This window comes from Podarcis erhardii (genome assembly GCF_964252035.2).
Source record: "Podarcis erhardii genome assembly, chromosome: 2".
Lineage (NCBI taxonomy): Eukaryota > Metazoa > Chordata > Lepidosauria > Squamata > Lacertidae > Podarcis > Podarcis erhardii.
Genome location: NC_138498.1, coordinates 70090760 through 70108388, shown reverse-complemented (window position 1 = coordinate 70108388; position 17629 = coordinate 70090760). Strand labels below are relative to the sequence as shown.

The 17629-nt window shown below is 50.1% G+C and overlaps 1 protein-coding gene across 5 annotated transcripts in view; it reads right to left on the bottom strand.

The window, feature by feature from the left end:
* The window catches only part of PDLIM7 (PDZ and LIM domain 7), a 41795-nt gene extending 25890 nt beyond the window's left edge, over positions 1 to 15905 (bottom strand). For 4 of the 5 annotated variants that reach the window (XM_081850236.1, XM_081850239.1, XM_081850238.1 and 1 more), the window contains exons 1-2: positions 15778 to 15905; positions 10866 to 10972 (exon numbers count right to left, since the gene is read on the bottom strand). In XM_081850236.1, coding sequence (XP_081706362.1) covers positions 10866 to 10970 — 105 coding nt within the window. In that variant the 5' untranslated portion in view covers positions 10971 to 10972; positions 15778 to 15905. Of the gene's footprint in view, positions 1 to 10865; positions 10973 to 15758 lie in introns of all 5 variants that reach the window. The other variant, XM_081850237.1, reaches the window with a different exon arrangement.
* Between the last annotated feature and the right edge of the window lie 1724 nt (positions 15906 to 17629).

Genomic DNA, 17629 nt, shown 5'->3' with positions numbered 1-17629 from the left:
CCAGACTTTACTAGAGAGCAGGGCTCTGAAGGAGGGAGCCTGGAGTGAATCAATGCCTTTCCCATAACGCAATCCATGTGTCACACTCACGGCCCCTTCGGAGCTACAAAGCCACAGAAATTCCTCAAGCCTGTATGTCTGCTTAGAGAGTAGATGGGGGCAGGCAAGCAGCCCACCTCTCTCGGCAGGAACACCTCTCCCAGCCATCTCATTCATCTCCCTCTGTCAGCAGACAGAGACATTAGCTCATCAGCAGCAACGCAATACCCACCCTGGGGGCAGTGAGGCATTAATTAACCCAGAGTCTTCCTGTTCCACAAGTCCCAAGCAGAAAGAAGCAGAGGGGGAACGCGGAGCATGATTGCACCGTTTGGCCAAAAGGGAGCTAGCTGTGTCCAAGAAACTCAAGCCGCAATCATGGCTGCCTGTGGGAGGGGTCAGCAGAAGGCTATGCTAGAAGTTTTGGCTACAGCAATCCATGCTGGCAACTGGAAGGCTACCATGTGGCTTCCTTAGGGCAGGGTTGATTTTTAAAACAGAAAAAGCACTTGAGCCTGTTGAGAGCACGGAGAATTCAACTAATTTTCCAGACCAGGCCTGGATCACGGGCGTAGCCAGGGGTTTTTGTGGGGGGGGGGGAGGACTTTTGTTAGGAGGGGCCAGAACCAACGTGATTGGTCAGTTGGTTAAGCATTTCTATTGTTTACTTGATGGGGGGCAGCTGCCCCTCCCCACTCTGCCTTGGCTGCGTACGCCCATGGGCCTGGTGTCAGCGCCATCAGGTGCATGCTGAAGCCCATGGATGGGCCGAGGGGAAACCACCAGAGGGGCCAAGGATAAGCCTTGGCTAGCATGCAAAAGGCAGTGGTGCTCTTTCCTCCTCTGCTGCTGTGGGAGGCCCTCCCCACTGGGAAATGGAAGACTGTCCCAGGTACAGTGGTACCTCAGGTTACATATGCTTCAGGTTACATACGCTTCAGGTTAGACTCCGCTAACCCAGAAATAGTACCTCAGGTTAAGAACTTTGCTTCAGGATGAGAACAGAAATCGTGCTCTGGCAACGTGGCGGCCCCATTAGCTAAAGTGGTGCTTCAGGTTAAGAACAGTTTCAGGTTAAGAATGGACCTCCAGAACAAATTAAGTATGTAATTTGCAGGACCCCTCAGGGCAATTCTTGAGTGGGAAGGGGGCCTCTAGAGGAAGCAGAGCGTGGCTCACATGACCCTTTCAGCCCCCCCCACCTTCTCACCCCAAAGATGGTCACTGCTGGACAAGCTCAAGCAGGGGAAGCCAGCCTTTCTGCCCCAAGGAATGCATGGGACGGTGGTTGGTGGGTCAGGGGCCAGCATGCAGCTGGTGAGAAAGGAAAGGGCTCCCCCCCCCCCAACACTCTTCCATTGCCTCTGCTAAGAAACCAGGAGCCTCTGGCCCTCCCTCAGCTACTACCTAATGGCAACCCTTCCATCAGGTGACCTGGACAGCTTCCATCTCAGCTGGTCATTATAAGAGCAATAACTGTATGAGAACTGGTTCTGGAGCTTGCTCCCCACACAGTAACGCTTCCTTCCCATTCCACTCTCTTTTAAATTGTACGTCTAAGGGTAGGGACCCTCTTCTTACAGTGCTTTGGGAGCTGGAAACTGCCTTGGCTGTCCAGTATGATAACCTTTGGTCAACAGAGAGAGAGACACAGGGGAAGTGCAACCCTCTTGAGTCCCTTTGATCTAGCAGCTCTTGATACCATCTGGCTTTCTTCTAGAGTGGCTGTCCTAAGCTGGGAGTAGGTGGTACTCTAGTGGATGCACTAGACCAGTGCCTGGCCTCAGGGATGGTCTGGATGACTGTGGTGGCTCCCTGACTGTGCAATGCTCTCTCCAGAGAGATGTGTCTGGTGCCATCATCATCAGCCTTTAGGCGCGAGGTGAAGATATTGTTCACCCAATAATTTTGTGCTGAACTGATGGCCATCTTTTAGTTGAGTGGAGCAGGATGTGTCCTTTTAGTTTTGCTGTAAGATGAGCACTTTTAGTGGATAATTTTTAAAACAAATCATTTTTTAATTTGGTATTTTATCTTTTATTTTTAATTTGGTATTCTAAGCTTTTTTTAAAAAATTGTAAGCCTCTTCGAGATACATTTTTGGAGCAAATGACAAATGAATAAACAATGTTTTAAAACAATCACTGGACAATTGAACACCATGACCAAATGTGTAGGGAGAAGCTGCACTAAGGGCTTGCCTGCCTGCCTGCCTGCCTGCCTGCCTGCCTGCCTAACCCCCTAAAGGCTAAAATTGACTTTGTCCAGAACCAAAAAGAAGCCGCTTGGAATAGAAGCACTATGTGCTCCCACTTCTGATTTATTGGTTTAATACCAACTTTCTCAGGGACATGGGTGGCGCTGTGGTCTAAACCACTGAGCCTAGGGCTTGCCGATCGAAAGGTCAGCGGTTCAAATCCCTGCGATGGGGTGAGCTCCTGTTGTTCAGTGCCCCCTCCTGCCAACCTAGCAGTTCGAAAGCACGTCAAAGTGCAAGTGGATAAATAGGTACCGCTCCGGTGGGAAGGTAAAAGGCGTTTCCGTGCGCTGCTCTGGTTTCGCCAGAAGCGGCTTAGTCATGCTGGCCACATGACACAGAAGCTGTACGCCGGCTCCCTCGGCCAATAAAGCGGGATGAGCACCACAACCCCAGAGTCGGCCACGACTGGACTTAACTGTCAGGGGTCCTTTACCTTTTTACCAGCTTTCTCTGGGGCAGGACCAGTTACTCCTGAGGACAGTGCAACCATTTCTCTGGGCAACATCCTCTAGCTATTCTCTCCCCCCCCCCCCCCGGAACCATCTGCCTCCTGACTTGAGGATGGTGGCAAATAAACAGTCACGGGTTTAGGTTAAGTTGCTGCACCATAAGGACCAGCCACTTAGTCACATCACTAAAATGTCTCAAGTGTCACTCCAGCCAACCTCTCCCCTCTTCTTGCCAACTCAGCTAATACATCCTCTTAGTTGTATGAAAGGGCAGAAAACTACTGCATCCGGGGTTAAGAGCATCCAGGGGTGATACAACTTTCAACCATCCCTGCTCACTTGGGATGAAGATCTGCTGGCACTTGGAGGAAGCCCAAGTATTCTTCCAAGTCCAGCTCAACATGAACATAAAAGGAGAATCTGTGTCTGCTGCTAGATCTCCAGGCAACTCAGAGGGCTGGCAAACGCTCCTGCAAAGCCCAGCAGCAACTTCTCGCTTCCTTGACACAGGGCTCCGGATGAAAAATCCGGGCTTTGTACCAACACCATGACAGCCCATTGCAAGAGACTTGTGTGAAATACTGAGGACATAATGCTCTAGGAGAGCTGGAAAAGAAGCACCCTAAATGGGTGGAACTTGAAAGGAGCTCTGCCAAAGTGTTACCCCTGGTGAAGCAGGAATAGAGCGAATCGTATGCCCCTAGCAGTACAAATTCGCTGTCGGCAACAAAAGATAAATTACTAACAAAACCACATGCTGCTATATATGGCTCCCATGTTATAAGGGACATTTATGTAGGAACTTGCTGTGGCCAGAGGCTTATGGTACTATTGCTCCAGGCAGCTCCTGTGTTTTCATTTTTATATGGAAAGAATCCCAGGGACAGAGCCATACACAGGGGGAGAAGCGCAGGAATGTGTGCAACTTTAGGTGGAATGCACAAGTCCCCCGAGGGATGGAGCAGGCAGATCATAAATTTGTCTGATCTTTCAAATGGGGGGAAATGACAGCTGGAGTCGATGTGCACCAAGATATACCTTCTCCCAACCTGTTCAGTTCACCCCACCAGGCAATTCTGACAGGCCTTGCCCAGCGGGCACAATGCCACCAACTTTATATATGGTGCCAATGTATCCTTTTCCCTGGGAGTCTGAGGAAAATGCTTCCCAGGCATAAGGTAGTGGGAAGTCTAGAGATCAGGCCATTTCACTGTTCAGGGTGAAGGTGGTGTCTGGCCCGGCATGCGAATGGCTCCCCCTAAGGAGGATGAGAAGCCCAGTCCCCAACCTGCGGCCCTCTGGACATTTTGGACTACAGCTCCCATCATCCCCAGATTGGGACTGATAGGAGTTGTAGTCCAACAACATCCAGGGGACCAGGTTGGAGAAGGCTGAACAATGCAAGGCCAGGGTAAGGCAAACTGATTTATTCAAATAGAAGGAGGATTTCCTCATTTCCACACGTACACCGAAACTATTATTGTTTTAAATCTGGTTCACCAATGTAACACTTCATTCCTTTCCTTTCTTCCTTTCTTCTTTTCTTCCTTTCTTCCTTTCTTTCTTTGCAAAATCCTGCATCTTTAATTTGCTTTTTAACATGGTAGTGCCATGACACAAAGAGCACATCCAGAGATTAGGACAAGTTTCAACAACCCCACAATCCCAAAATCTGAAATCGCAGGGGATAAAAAGACAGAGGTCATTCCACAGCAGTTATATGGTCAGAAAGAGAGAACACAACACGTCAGGCTGGGCAGTACAGCTAATCCAGAAATGCTCTAGATTTCCATCTTCTGGCACAGTCAAATCCACTCCCTCCTTCCTTCCTGCCTTATTACACATGAGCAAGTCTAAAAACGACCACCCCTTTGGCGCTGTGTGTGCATTTATCCAGGCTGGGCAGGAAGTTCGGGGCTCTGCAGTTCCCTGGCCCCAGAGGACAGTCAGTCTATTCCCAGCCAGCAAGCTTAGCTGGCCTCCTCCACCCCCATTGCCCACCCCACCAGTACAGAAAAAAATGAGGGTGGCTGGTCACTGTGGGAACAGGCATGTCTTCCCCACTTCCTGCCTGTGGCGGGGTTTCAATCCTGGAGCCAACTTGCATCAAAAAGGGTCTGGTTTTCACCAAAGGGGGGAAGCAGTTTCCTTCCTTCAATCTCCACCCCTCTGGCCTTTCCTCTTCCCTTGATTTCAATGACCTTCACATTGGGGCGGCCCACACCTGCTTGCTGCTGCTCAGTTTTAGAAACCTGAGCCAACTCACTCCCAGCAAACATAACCAGCTCTGTTGCTGGGAACAAGAAGGCACAGACTCCCCCGCTCAGCAATCACAGAGCCACCAGCTCTCAAGCACAGAGAGCTGACAACTTACTTTTGCAAAACAGTTTCGTTGCTTTAAAGTAGTTTGTGTTCTGCAGTCAACATTGCAAGCTGCCTTATTCCGAGACAGGCCATTGGTCCATCTGGCTCAGTATTGTCTACACTGACTGGCAGCAGCTTTCAAGGGTTCCAAGCCAGGCAGGAGTCTTTCCAAACCCAAACTGGAGGTGCTGGGGACTGAACCTGGTCCTGCCACCTTCTGAATGCAAAGGAGGAGCTCTACCATGGAGCTGCAGAGTGGTCAGGAAGGACTTCTTCATCCCCCATCATGACTAACCAAAGCAGCAAAGATAATGCATTATTGCACGATTTGCATGATTTTAGACCTGTGGCCTTCCGAACTCCCATCAGCCACAGCCAACATGGCCAATGGTCAGGGATGATGGGAGCTGTAGACCAACAACATCTGGGCAGCTAGAGTCTCACCATCACCGATTTAGAATTCTGCTTTTTAAGTGAAGGATTTTGCTCTGAGTACAGAATACACACAGCCCTGCTTTGCAGCAGCTATTATGGAAACCTGCATTTTCTTCTTCTTCATACAGCTGTACTGAAATGAAATGCGAGTGTTCAGAATCTATCCTAGCAAACCGGGGCCTTTGGGAAAACGTCAAAATCCCAAGGAAATTACAGCCTTGTACTCAGTTCCCTGGCAAGTTAGCACAAGTGCCTCTGAAGGTACAGCCAAGCTGCAGTACATGGGGGAGACACCCCTCTGGGCCCAGCCAATGGGCTTCCTTGGACAATGCTCACCTTGCTCCATCCCTCTTTTAACAGCAAGGAGTGTATTTTTATCCTGTTCTCCATCTGACCTCAGCAGCTCTGCTTGGTTTTCAGAACTCAGCCTTGGGACAGCTGAACCAGCCAGGCATCAATCACTGCACCTGCTCTTTTCTATCACCCATCATGGCCTCATCCTTCCACCACGGCAGGCACCTGAAATGTGTGCCCACTGCAATACCCTCCTCCCTGTCACTCTTCTCTAGGTGGCTCTTCAAAGGATCTTCCAAAAGTTAAAGACACAGGCATTCGGTACAGAAGGAGCAGGTCATTTCTGGCTGTAATGGACACAGCTAGGAACCTGAGCAAAGGACTGTCATTCTCCCCATCAGTCCTCAGCCACCCCACACTGCTCTAGGCCTGACAGCTTGTCCTGTCCCAAATATGCAGGAATAAAACCAAAATAATGTGGGTTCCTAAGGCTGTACATGAACTGGAAGACCACTCTGACACATCGGTTTCCCAATTGCATCACCACCCCAGATATTTCACCTACTTGCCAGTGTGTGACTCACAGAACATCTTTCTTGTATGCAGAAGTCACAAGTTCACAATGAGCTCAAGGAAGCCTGGCAGCACAGAGCGGTCACACAGCCCATGAACCGTTAATTCGGAGGCATTGAGCTAATGAGCCAGTAGCTTCCTTCCTAACGCAACTAGCCAACGTTTATTTAATACCCACCCTGAGGCGCTAAAGCTGGACAAGTGTTAAGCTCTCTATTCCTGTTCCACAGCTTCCTCCATTGCTTCGACCCAAGGGGGATGTTCCAGACCAGCCTTCCTGATTATTAGACCACAGCTCCCATCAGCCCCAGACAGCAAGGCCAAGTCAGGAATGATGGGAGCTGTGGTCCAGCAACTTCTGGAGGGGCACAGTTTCCCCACGCCAGCTCTGGGTGGCCCATCCATGCAAATATGTTCCACATCCTGTTTATTAAGAGGTGCACTGTATGGTATGGGGAAGCCACTCCTGCAGATTATGCCACCAATTCGTTTAACATAGAACCCTGGACAGCAACTAGTTTTTCCAGAGGCCTCCATTGAGCAAGGGGTGCAGTGAGTCAAATGCCCAACCCAAACTCCCTACAGTGGCTTTCTGGCAAGTCCCACTGCTGCAGCTTTGCCTCCTCTTCTACATCCCTCCTTTGCTTCTGGGTTCACAACTGCGGGAGCCAAGTATCGTCCCTCACGGGAACAGATTTGGCACAGAAGCCAAGTGTTGACAATCCTCATCACACAGCCCAGGCAGTCTTCAGACAACTCTGGAGGAACAGTGAAGCCATTTTATCCCCTGCACCTTCTGAGATTACCAAGTTGCAAGGAATCTAATGTTTTAACAGGAACGAGCATAAAGGAGCTATGAGCTCACATAAGCTCACATTCTTCTAGGTATTCTGCTGTAAACATTTGATCTTCCATTTTTAGGAGATGAAATCAACTATCCTCTAGATTGTATTAAGTGTTTCCAAAACGCTTACTTTATTTTATTTAGGTCCTTCTAAGAGTCAACCCTGCTGGCAGTTTTGAAGATGGCAGTCAGTTTCAAGGTGTATTCAGCTCTACAAGGTCTGTTACTAATATTTGCACTGGGGGAGGCTCAGTCCCAATAAATGCAGGGTCTGTTTTCGCCCTACTTCCTGTTTATTTTCCATGCAAGACCTTTCATCTCATGAGAGAGAAGCATTTGTATCAGACACCCAGACAGACATTTCACACTGCTGTGCTTCCTACCTATTACTCAACAGCCCTCCCTCCACCACCAGAGCTTTTCTCCTTGCCTCCCCCCCCTTATATATCTCATATAGATTGCAACCATATGCTTCACTAGTTTTTATTTTTGGCCTAGCAAATTATTTTAGCAGAAGAGAAACCTTTCTACCCAATTCTCACTACTTTTATAAGCCCCTGCCTTCTTCTCTCACACCTGTCTGCTGACATCTGGCATGCAGCATCAAATAAGGAAGCACTTTTGCAAAAGTTTAGCATTTCTTATTAATGGGAATGCTAAATCCCACATCTCTCAACCAGGAAGAGAAAAGTGCATTGCACGGTAAAAAAAAAACCGCCGCTCCCCCAAAGGTCTGGGACAGTGGAGGACAAAAGCAGTGTTTGAAATTAGCCAGGTTATCAGGTGCATTTTGCACCTGGCTATTAGCGACTTGCAACCAAGTGAAGATGCCTGGGTGCCAGGATGATGCCTGACATCTCCACCACCTGGAGGTGCATACCTGGAGATCAATGGATCTGTACTGTTTTCACATGCTAATACCACATCCTGTAGAATTCTATGTTATATTTTATTTGTACAATCAGAATGAATTGCACGAACCAAAATGCTTTTTCTGTGCCACCAGAGCAGGAGCAGTGACCAATGTTATAGCTAATTGTTGTAGTTTATCTTCACTTACCCTACTGCCCTGCTCACAGTTGTGAAGAATATTCTTACGTTATGAATGGTCTGTGTCCCCATTAAGAAAAAAAAGGTGGGAATAGGCCAGTATATATGTGGACTGTCCCTGGATAAAGGGACTTTTCTTCCTTAAGTTCTTAAAGTTCTTAACCTAGCTGAAGGTTGTCATCTGATCTAGCAAAGATGTTTAACTGAGAAAATAAGACTTTAGCCACCTTGCCCCCAAAATGGCAAGAAGACATTCCATTTTGGCGACTGCAACCTTGGTTTAAGAAGCCATTTGGCACCTGGGCAAAAGAAAAATGAGGTTAAATATGACAGCCAGTGGTGGCTGGAACCTAAAATGCCATCACAACAGCCCGGAACAGCTAAGCTCCAGTTCACTTGGTGGGACAGGGAACATTGCACAACACTCCCCCTGAAGCTGCTACAGTTGCCAGGAGCCTTGCCAAGGGAGAGCCTACAGCCAAACCACAGGAGTACTGGCTGACTGTAGCCACCTGTAGCTGCCTGAGCAGAAGCACAATGGCCTAACAAGTGAGACCCTGGCCATCCTTGGCTGTGATAGCCACAGCCAAACGCAGCAAGCCACCCTCCCCAAAGAGCACAGGAAGGAAAGTCTTTCTCAAGGCCTGGCCACAAAGGAGCTCTCATACTTCTTGCAAGAGGGATGGGCTGTGGCATGCTAGCACAGGGGAAAGGAGGGGAAGGGTGCTGCTGCTGCTGCTGCTGCTGCTCTAGCCTCTGGTATGTTTGCGGGAGGCACTAGCTGGGGTCTCTCTGCAGAGGCTCTCCCCTGTCTAGGCAGGGGCTTTGCTAAGGATTGGCCACGAGCCAGGAGAAACTCTTTTTTTTTAAAAAAAGGGAGAGAGTGAGGGAACAAAAACAGCGGAGGCTGCCTCAGCACAAAGCCCTCCAAGCAGGAAAGCAGAGCGTCCCCAGAGATGGGCTGGGAAGAATAGCTAGGAACAGAGCAGCAGAGAAAGTACAAACAAAACCTCCAGCACACAACTGATGGGGAAACCAATAAGGGGGGGGCGGGGGGGGAGAGATGGTGCTGCAAAAGATGTGGACTATAACTGCATGTGCGTGGGGAAAGTGCCTGGCTGTGGAGCAATGGAGAGGGGGCTTTCTGGTGCCTTTCTCCAGCCCTCGGGGCTTCTCGTTTATAGAGAAACATTCCGCTTTGCCAAGCGGCTGCAAGCGTCAGCAACAGCAGCAGCGGCTGCACTCAGCATTCCAAGGCTTATAAGGCAAAAGGCAAGCGGAGCAGGAGTTGCCTGCAAGCCGTCCAGCATGTGAGCACCCAAGCCAGTCCAGAGGGGAAGTTTCAGGTCAGGAGTGGCTCTCGTGGGCTGGCAGTCCAGGATGAGCAGGGGCTCCTTCAAGCCCAGAAGGAAAGCCTTGGGGTATACCAGTTCCAAGAAGAATGGGGAGCATCAAGAGAGTCCTTATTATTACTACTAAGCGGCAGGGTGTTGCCAATTTCAAACAACAGAAGTAGAATACTTAGTGCTTGCCTACGAGGTGCTCAAGTGCCGGAAGCACTCCACACACATCCTCAGTGCGACCCTGTGAGGTAGGCCCCTATATTGCAGGTGGGAAGCCAAGGCTCTAATCCAGCCGCAAGCCTTAAAACTGTTCTGTGTGTTTATGGATGTGATGAGATTCGAACCAGTGTCAACCAGAAAGTGGTCCAGCATGACCTTGAGCCTCATTGACAGCACAGGAAAAAGTAGGGCCTGCTTGGCCGTCCTCTGCCCTCCACTATCCAGGGCTAAAGGTCAGCTCTTGACGTTCTGGCAGAAGGCATTTAGAAGATGAAACAAACACTGCTGGCATCCCCTGGTGCCTGGGCTAGGAGTGTGGGGTTGAATTTCATTTCTGCTCCAGCACAGAGTGGGTGGAGATCCACAGAAGCCGCCCAGAGGGGAGAGACTGTGTGCCTTATTTCTCATCCTAAAGAAGTCGGCCCCACTTCACCCAAACAGGAGATTCATGAATATGCAAAAAAGAAGAAGGGGGAGCCTAAAGAAAGCATCATCTGGACAGAGAGGTTTGATTGATTAGGTACCAACAGAATCAGCTGCCAACTACAAGTCAAAGCCAGATTGCTGCCCCCTAGAAGCTGGCATTAAGATCGACTAAGTTACACGCCTTGGCATCACTCTTGGAACAGCCGGAATATCATATTCACATTACCACAAACCCCAAGTTAGCTCCACCCAGCCACAGGCAAGAGCCATTGCCACAGATCCAAAAATAGAGCGCAGGAGCCCCAAGGAGCCCAAGATCAAGTAACAGGCTGAATGCTGAGGACCTTCTCATTACATCATGAGTGCAAAGAAGGCTGGCAGCTCTGGGCGGGGTGGGTGTGGGGAGACCTTATGCCTTTCCTTTCCTTTGTGATAAAGAGACCAGCACACAACAGAGATGTGAGAGTGCTTGAGCCTAGGAAATGAATGGAAGCAACGGAAGAAAACCACCATGGCTGACCAGCAAGGACTAGCATAGTTCCCTGAGAAAGAGCTTCTTCATGACTTACCCTGGAGATGGAGAGTGGCATGTTGAAGTCCTTGCCACCCTGCAGCCTGAAGCCCCATGGCGCCGGCCCATCCAGCAGCACCTTGTATGAGTCCATGTCACTCATTTCTGGGGAGGAGAAGAGATTATTAGCTTTAAAAGTGATGCAGCGAGGGACAGGAGAGCTGGGAGAGGACAACTGAAGAACAGGAAACATCCGCCTCACACAGTAGAGCCTTGGCTGCCCCAAGTGGGGGCAAAGGGAAGTGCAAGCTCCATCCCTGGAAGTTGGCACCAAGGCCTAAGCACTGCCCTTCATCCTACCCCAGCCCATCCCTGTCTCCTCCCCACAGCAATGCTCTTCAGCTTTTCCTTTAGGGACAAAGGAAGCAGCCTTATACCAAATTAGACTATTGGGTCCATCTAGCTCAGTATTGTTTACACCAGGTGTGGGGAACCTTTGGCCTTCCACACATTGCTGAACAGCAACTCCTCTCAGCCCCAGCAAGGGATGATGGGAGTTGTAATTCAGCAACATCCAGAGGGCCACATCTAGTCTACACTGACTGGAATCAGGTCTCCACTGGGTTTCAGATTCCCAGACCTACCTAGAGATGTCAGAGAATATGTTTCGCTGTCTTTAGTCTAAACTCCCAAAAGCTATCCTAGTGCATCAGGCAATAAATGGCAGAGGCAGAAGCACCACACAAAGATACCGAGGAAGCATTTCCTTTCCAAGGACTCGGCCTACCAATACCACAGAAAAGTTTGTTTTCCTCGTTTTGACAATATATGTAAAACCGAGAACCTCTGTATGCAGGAATCACATATGAAATGCATATTCCGGGCAAATCCCACCTCGTCTTTGGGTGGGCTCATTTTGAGCTTGGTTAGCTTGAATCAATATAAGCATTTGAAGTAGTTGTGTAAATGGACTTGCCACATCCAGCCACTAGAATGGCCATGTGAAACCTATTCACACAACCAGAGTCTAAATGGCTTCCCCACAGGCCAACCCAATTTAAGCCCTCACTCAAAAAACAGATATGAATTAGTTATCATCCCCCCATCCTCAAATAGAGACCATTAGCACAATTTTAATCTGGACAAGACAGAGTCTGACCCCACTCATATCAATCAGTAACAACTCATGAAGTACTCGTAGGGTCTGCAAGTGCCATTTTTTAAAATAAATGCATTCCCTACAGCTGACATAGGAGATTCCAACTTGATAATATGAACATTCAAGTATGGGGGGGGGGGTCCAGGGATTAGGATGGAAAGACAGAATAATTGCTCTGTTCCTATGCCTTGTGTTTTAGGCAGCTGCTGGCTGATCAAGGCACCAAAAGAAAAGCCTTCAATTTGTTCCTAATTACTTAAGAGATGGCTTTTGTTAGGTGCAGCTATGGCACTTCACTGCTTTTGGCATTTCCCAGTCAACGCACCCCTACTATATAGCAAAAGCAATCAAAAATTGCCTTCTGGACACAAAATACTCCCTTCACCCTCCCCTCCCATTCTCCCCAGGCAGTTTGTTGTCTATATAAGGCATGCAAGACAGCACTGCCATATTCCAGTGGTTGCTCATCAGGACAGGGAGAGATGCAAATGAGTGCTGAAAACATAACTTCCTGGCTGGGTCTAAACAGAGGAAATCAGGACAATTCAGGAGGGGAAAGGAGAAAGGGAAGGGAGAGAGAGAAAAACAGAAACACAACCCAGGAAGACAGTGTTATTTTGGGCTGGGATCTAGGACACCCTTTCCCATCCAGTACAGAGGAAAGAGATGCAGCAGGGCCTTCTCAGAGAGATCCCTCTGCCAGACCGGCAAAGGTGGAGCCCCTCACAGGCAGAGTACCAGCTTGTACCATCCCTCCCTGCCAGGATGGGACACTTCAGCTTGGAGGGATTTCAGCAGCAGCTTAATATCTCCTTCTCCATGGGAATGGCAAAGGAATGCGCTCGGCTAGGAAGAGGCAGGGAGCCTCCTCCTCCTCCTCCTCCTCCTCCCAAGGCTGAGTCGGCAAAACATGCCTGGACGGAGCCTTGTGCCACAGGGCTGCAGGAACAGCCCCTCGGGCCTCTGCTCTCACAGTGAGAGCTCGCTCAGGAGTTGCTCTGCCTGCTTTGAAGTTTCCACACAGCATCTACAAACCCGTGGCAACCTCAGCCAAGCAGTTCCAGGGAGGACACAGCAAACAAGGCTTAGCTGACATGCTGTGTGGCCTGTAAGCCTGAGTCCCAGGGTCCCAATGCAATCCTGCATGGCTCTCTATCCAGCCCTTGGGACTTTCTCCATCCCATGCCTCCCCCCATTGAAACCACACACCCCTTTGGTCCTGCTCCACGCCCTCCTTGAGCTGCAACGCTTCTTGGCTGCCCAGGAGCAGGACGAAGAGATGGTGTGGGTGGGAATGCAGAAACCGCTCTGTCTTGCGCACGGCTGGCACAGAGCCCAGTGTAGAGAAACATCCACTGGGCTCTGCCCACTTTTGCCCACAGCCCTGCCCATCACTGGCATGTCCCCCTCCTCAGAAGGTGGCCCACAAGAGATTCCCGTTGGGCTGGAAAACAGCTAGCTGCTCTCAGGATAAGTAAATGAAGTTTGGAAAAAGCCAAGGCATGGTGAAAAAGAAACAGAAACCAAGCTGAATTCAGAAGATCACTAGTGAGCAGAATAAGGTTGTGTGCCACGCTGCTGCCTATTAATGCCCCCTACCCAGCTCAGGTCTAAGGGACCAGACTAGACTGCAAGGAGCCCATCTGGCCGGATAAGTCTATATGCACTGATAAAGCACTTCCTGGAAGTGCCTGACAGAAGGCAAGAATAACAGGGGAAGGGCAGGGCTGAGGTGCATTAAGTTGAAGAACCAAGGAAAGGAGATAGCCCATTACAAGACAACTGAACAGCCAGGGCGGCAAGAATAAATAAATGCATTCTTGAAACGAAGACTACCCTGCAAAATAAAACGGCACAGCAAGAATACCTGCTGCGGTTGTTGTCGTTTTAAATCCGGATACACTTCTACACATTTGCCAGCACTAAATTAAAGTTTGCCAAATTCTCATTTTTAACAAGCAGCTGCCAATTCTCTTGCAGAATTAAAATACTAAAAGAACGCTTATCCACAAGGAAGCAAGTTTTAAAAGAAAAATACTGGTCCCAGGCACAAAAGGAATCAGAAGTACACTTCATCACACTGCTGAAAAACACTGAGCGGAAACTTTTTTCACTTTGCACAACAGCTCTTCCTGGACTTTGGGAAAGCAAATTCCACCCAAGGAGGCTGCCATATTAAAACCTCCAGCACCTGGCAAACCTCATGATATTTGTCCTCACCCTCTCTGGATAACGTCACATGGGAATGGAGGATGCACCAGGCTCCATTTCTCCCCTTTTGCCCCTTGTGCGCATATCACCAGATGATGACCAAGTTTATTTTTTGTTTTTGTGGATTCAGCTGGCAGCCCTCAAGGAAGGAAAGAGCTGGATGAGCAATAAATAGACCAGCGGGAAAATGCTGCACTCACTCTCTCCCCAACTCCTGGAAAAGTTCTTTTCCCTCAGTCCTCCTGCTCCCCCCCCCCCATCCCTCCTGCCACCACTTTTTTCTTTCACACAATGAAGAGGGTCATCAAATAAAAGCCTTGAGTGAAATAAAGTCAGGTGCCTGCCTCCTTGGCTTGTGTGAAGCATCCCTTCACATCAGTAACGGGTGCTGCTGGGTCTTTACTCCATGATCCAAAGCAGGCAAGGATTTGCGATAAATATGACAGGTTATGTCTGCCCCCTTCATTATTAAACACATTTGCTCCATATATATGCACAGAAGAAGTCTGGAGGTTAATAGCAAACTCTCACAGAATTTCTAGGTGGTCTTGATAGCAGCCCTGCAGGATCAGACCAAGGCCAGCATCCTCTTTCTAACAGCAGCCAGCCAAATATACTTGGAAGCCCAAAAAGCATGAAAAATCTGCCCCTCCCAGTGAACATTTCTATTGTGGAATGCTTTCCACAAATCTTCACAAACAAGGCCACCAAGCTCAAGGGCCAACTGCACCTCATGTGGGTTTTTTGAAGTTGCGCTTGATAACACAGAAAAAAAGTTTATCAGGAACACGACCCATAATTTTAAGAAAGCCTATGAAAGTCACTGAAGAAACAGCCATACTTGTGCCATCTCGACACTGACTGCCGCAGGCGCAATGCTTGTTCACAGCCCTTCTGGAATTCAGACCTCCTGGACATGCTGCAATATTAAGTTACAGCTCAGAGACACTTTTAGATGAACGACGAGAATAGACGTCCAGAAGAAGAGCGGGGAGGCAGGAGGGACGTGTGCCGGCGCATGCATGCCCAGGTTCAGACCCTTGACGGCGAGGAGCCCCGGGAGAGACTCACCACTGCGACGGGAGCACCAGCCCTTCCCTATGCTCAAGAGGGGATCCCTACCAGCCATCACACCCACGAAACGGGACGTCCCTGCTCCGAGCCGCCGCAGGAAACCGAGGGTGACGGTTACATCCTGGTGCCATGAGCAACACGCTAGTCTCGCTGAGACACCGCTAACGCACGGCTAGGGGGCACGCCCCAGCCCCACGGCAAGAGGACGTCCCTATGGAAAAAAGAACAGGGGGGGGGGGCACCCAGGAGACTTCCTAAAGTACACACTCCTGCCCCACGGGGAGCCGGGGGGAGAGAGAAAAGCGCGTGGGAAAACACAGAAAGGGAAAGTACGAAGGGCGGGGGGCGAGTGACGAGAGGCACAAACTCTCGTTCACATCTGACCTAAAGCATGACTGGGATGGAGAAGGGGGTGGGGATATGTGGGGAAAGAGGCACTCATGTCACCCCAGAGTCCCCAGAAAAGCCACATCACTTTCCCTTTCCTCACCCACCGCCAACTCCAACCAGGGACGGGATGCAATACCTGCAAGGTCCCCGCGCGCGACCTCCTCAGAGAAGGGCGGAGCCACTGAGCAGCCTCCGCCGCCCCGTCTCAGCCGCAGCGCCGCCGGCACCCACGGAGCCCTTATATATCTCTCTCCGGCGGGGCTCCGCCTGCTCAGCAGTTCAAGCGCAAGCCCCGCCCCCTGCTGCCCCCCCCCCCGCCTCGCCATTCAACAAGCGCGCCGCCTGCTAGGTAGAAGCGCATGCGCGCCGTCGGGGGCGCTTGTGAGGCGTAAGAGCGCCCCCTATTGGAGGTGTGCGGTGCCCGCGCCCCCTGGCTGGAGGAGAAAGGGCGGAGCGCGGCGCCGAAATCGCCGCGCCCTCCGCGGATGTTGCGCTCAGGAGGGCGGCGTCTCCTTGCGCAGCTGCCGCCCAAGCCCCGCCAAATAGGATTGGTACAGCCCCGTCCTTCCTTCTGGAAATCCTAGTTTCGCCTCTGAAAGATCTCCTCGCTGTTGCTTGTGAGGTGGGAGGTGCTTGTGGGTCACTCACAGCATTCTGCACATGCTCAGGAACTGAAGAGGCGCTTTATTAATCGGGTGAGGGCATTCCCTGCGGCAGCCCCTAAGCTGTGGAATTCCCAGCCCCCACCTTCACCATCGTCATGGTTATTATTTTTACTGCAGCTGCTTCACACAGCCAAGATGCTTGAAAGCTAGTGGCAGGGCCAGCACCAGGCATAGGTGAACTCGGCCCTCCATATGTTTTGGGAGTACAACTCCCATCATCCCTAGCTAACAGGACCAGTGGTCAGGGATGATGGGAATTGTACTCCCAAAACATATGGAGGGTCGAGTTTGCCTATGCCTGGTGTACACACAATTTCTCTTTGGAAAAAAGAGAAATGAGTTTTTGTACCTAGTGCAAGTGGATAAATAGGTACTGCTCCAGAGGGAAGGTAAACGGTGTTTCCGTGCGCTGCTCTGGTTCGCCAGAAGCAGCTTAGTCATGCTGGCCACATGACCCGGAAGCTGTATGCCGGCTCCCTCGGCCAATAAAGTGAGATGAGTGCCACAATCCCAGAGTCAGTCACGACTGGACCTAATGGTCAGGGGTCCCTTTACCTTTACTTTTAGGGGAAGAACAGAGAAAAGCTCCTGTCCAAAACATGACGAAGGAATCTGAAATGCTTTTTTGCAGGGTGCCCAAACTTTTCCATGGTACAGTATGCAGGAATGTGTTTTGTGCAACTGCAACACAACACAACACAGGTATTAACAGACACTGCCAATGTCTCACTACAGTCATACCTCATTTTACGTTTGCTTCAGGTTGCACATTTTCAGGTTGCATCCCATGGTGACCCAAAAGTACTGGAAAGGGTTACTTCTGGGTTTTGCCGCTTGTGCATGTGCAGACACGCAAAATGATGTCACGCATGCGCAGAAGCGGCAAATCGCGACCAGTGCGTGCGCAGACACAGGTTGCAATCTTTTCAGGTTGCGAATAGGCCTCCAGAACAGATCCCATTCGCAACCAGAGGTACCACTGTACCTTCAATATAGCAGGCCAAGCACAACTATGGAGGCAGGATGAACAACAGAACCTGCAAAGGATGCATAAATTCCCCTTTTAACATTGGTACCATGGGGGAGAAGAGCAATCCTCTCCCCACTGAAAATAAGGCTTCTAGCCGTCAAGCAGACATGAAGCTCCTTTTACTGAGCTAGAAAGGTCAGTGGGCTCAGTCCACATGTGACTCTCCAAGATGTGACTCTCATGGGGAGCCTTTCCCATTTCTGCTACCCAAGGCCCTTTTAACGTAGAGAGATCTCACATTTGAACCTGCATGCAAATACAGTACATACAGAGTGCCATTGAGTCATGGCCCC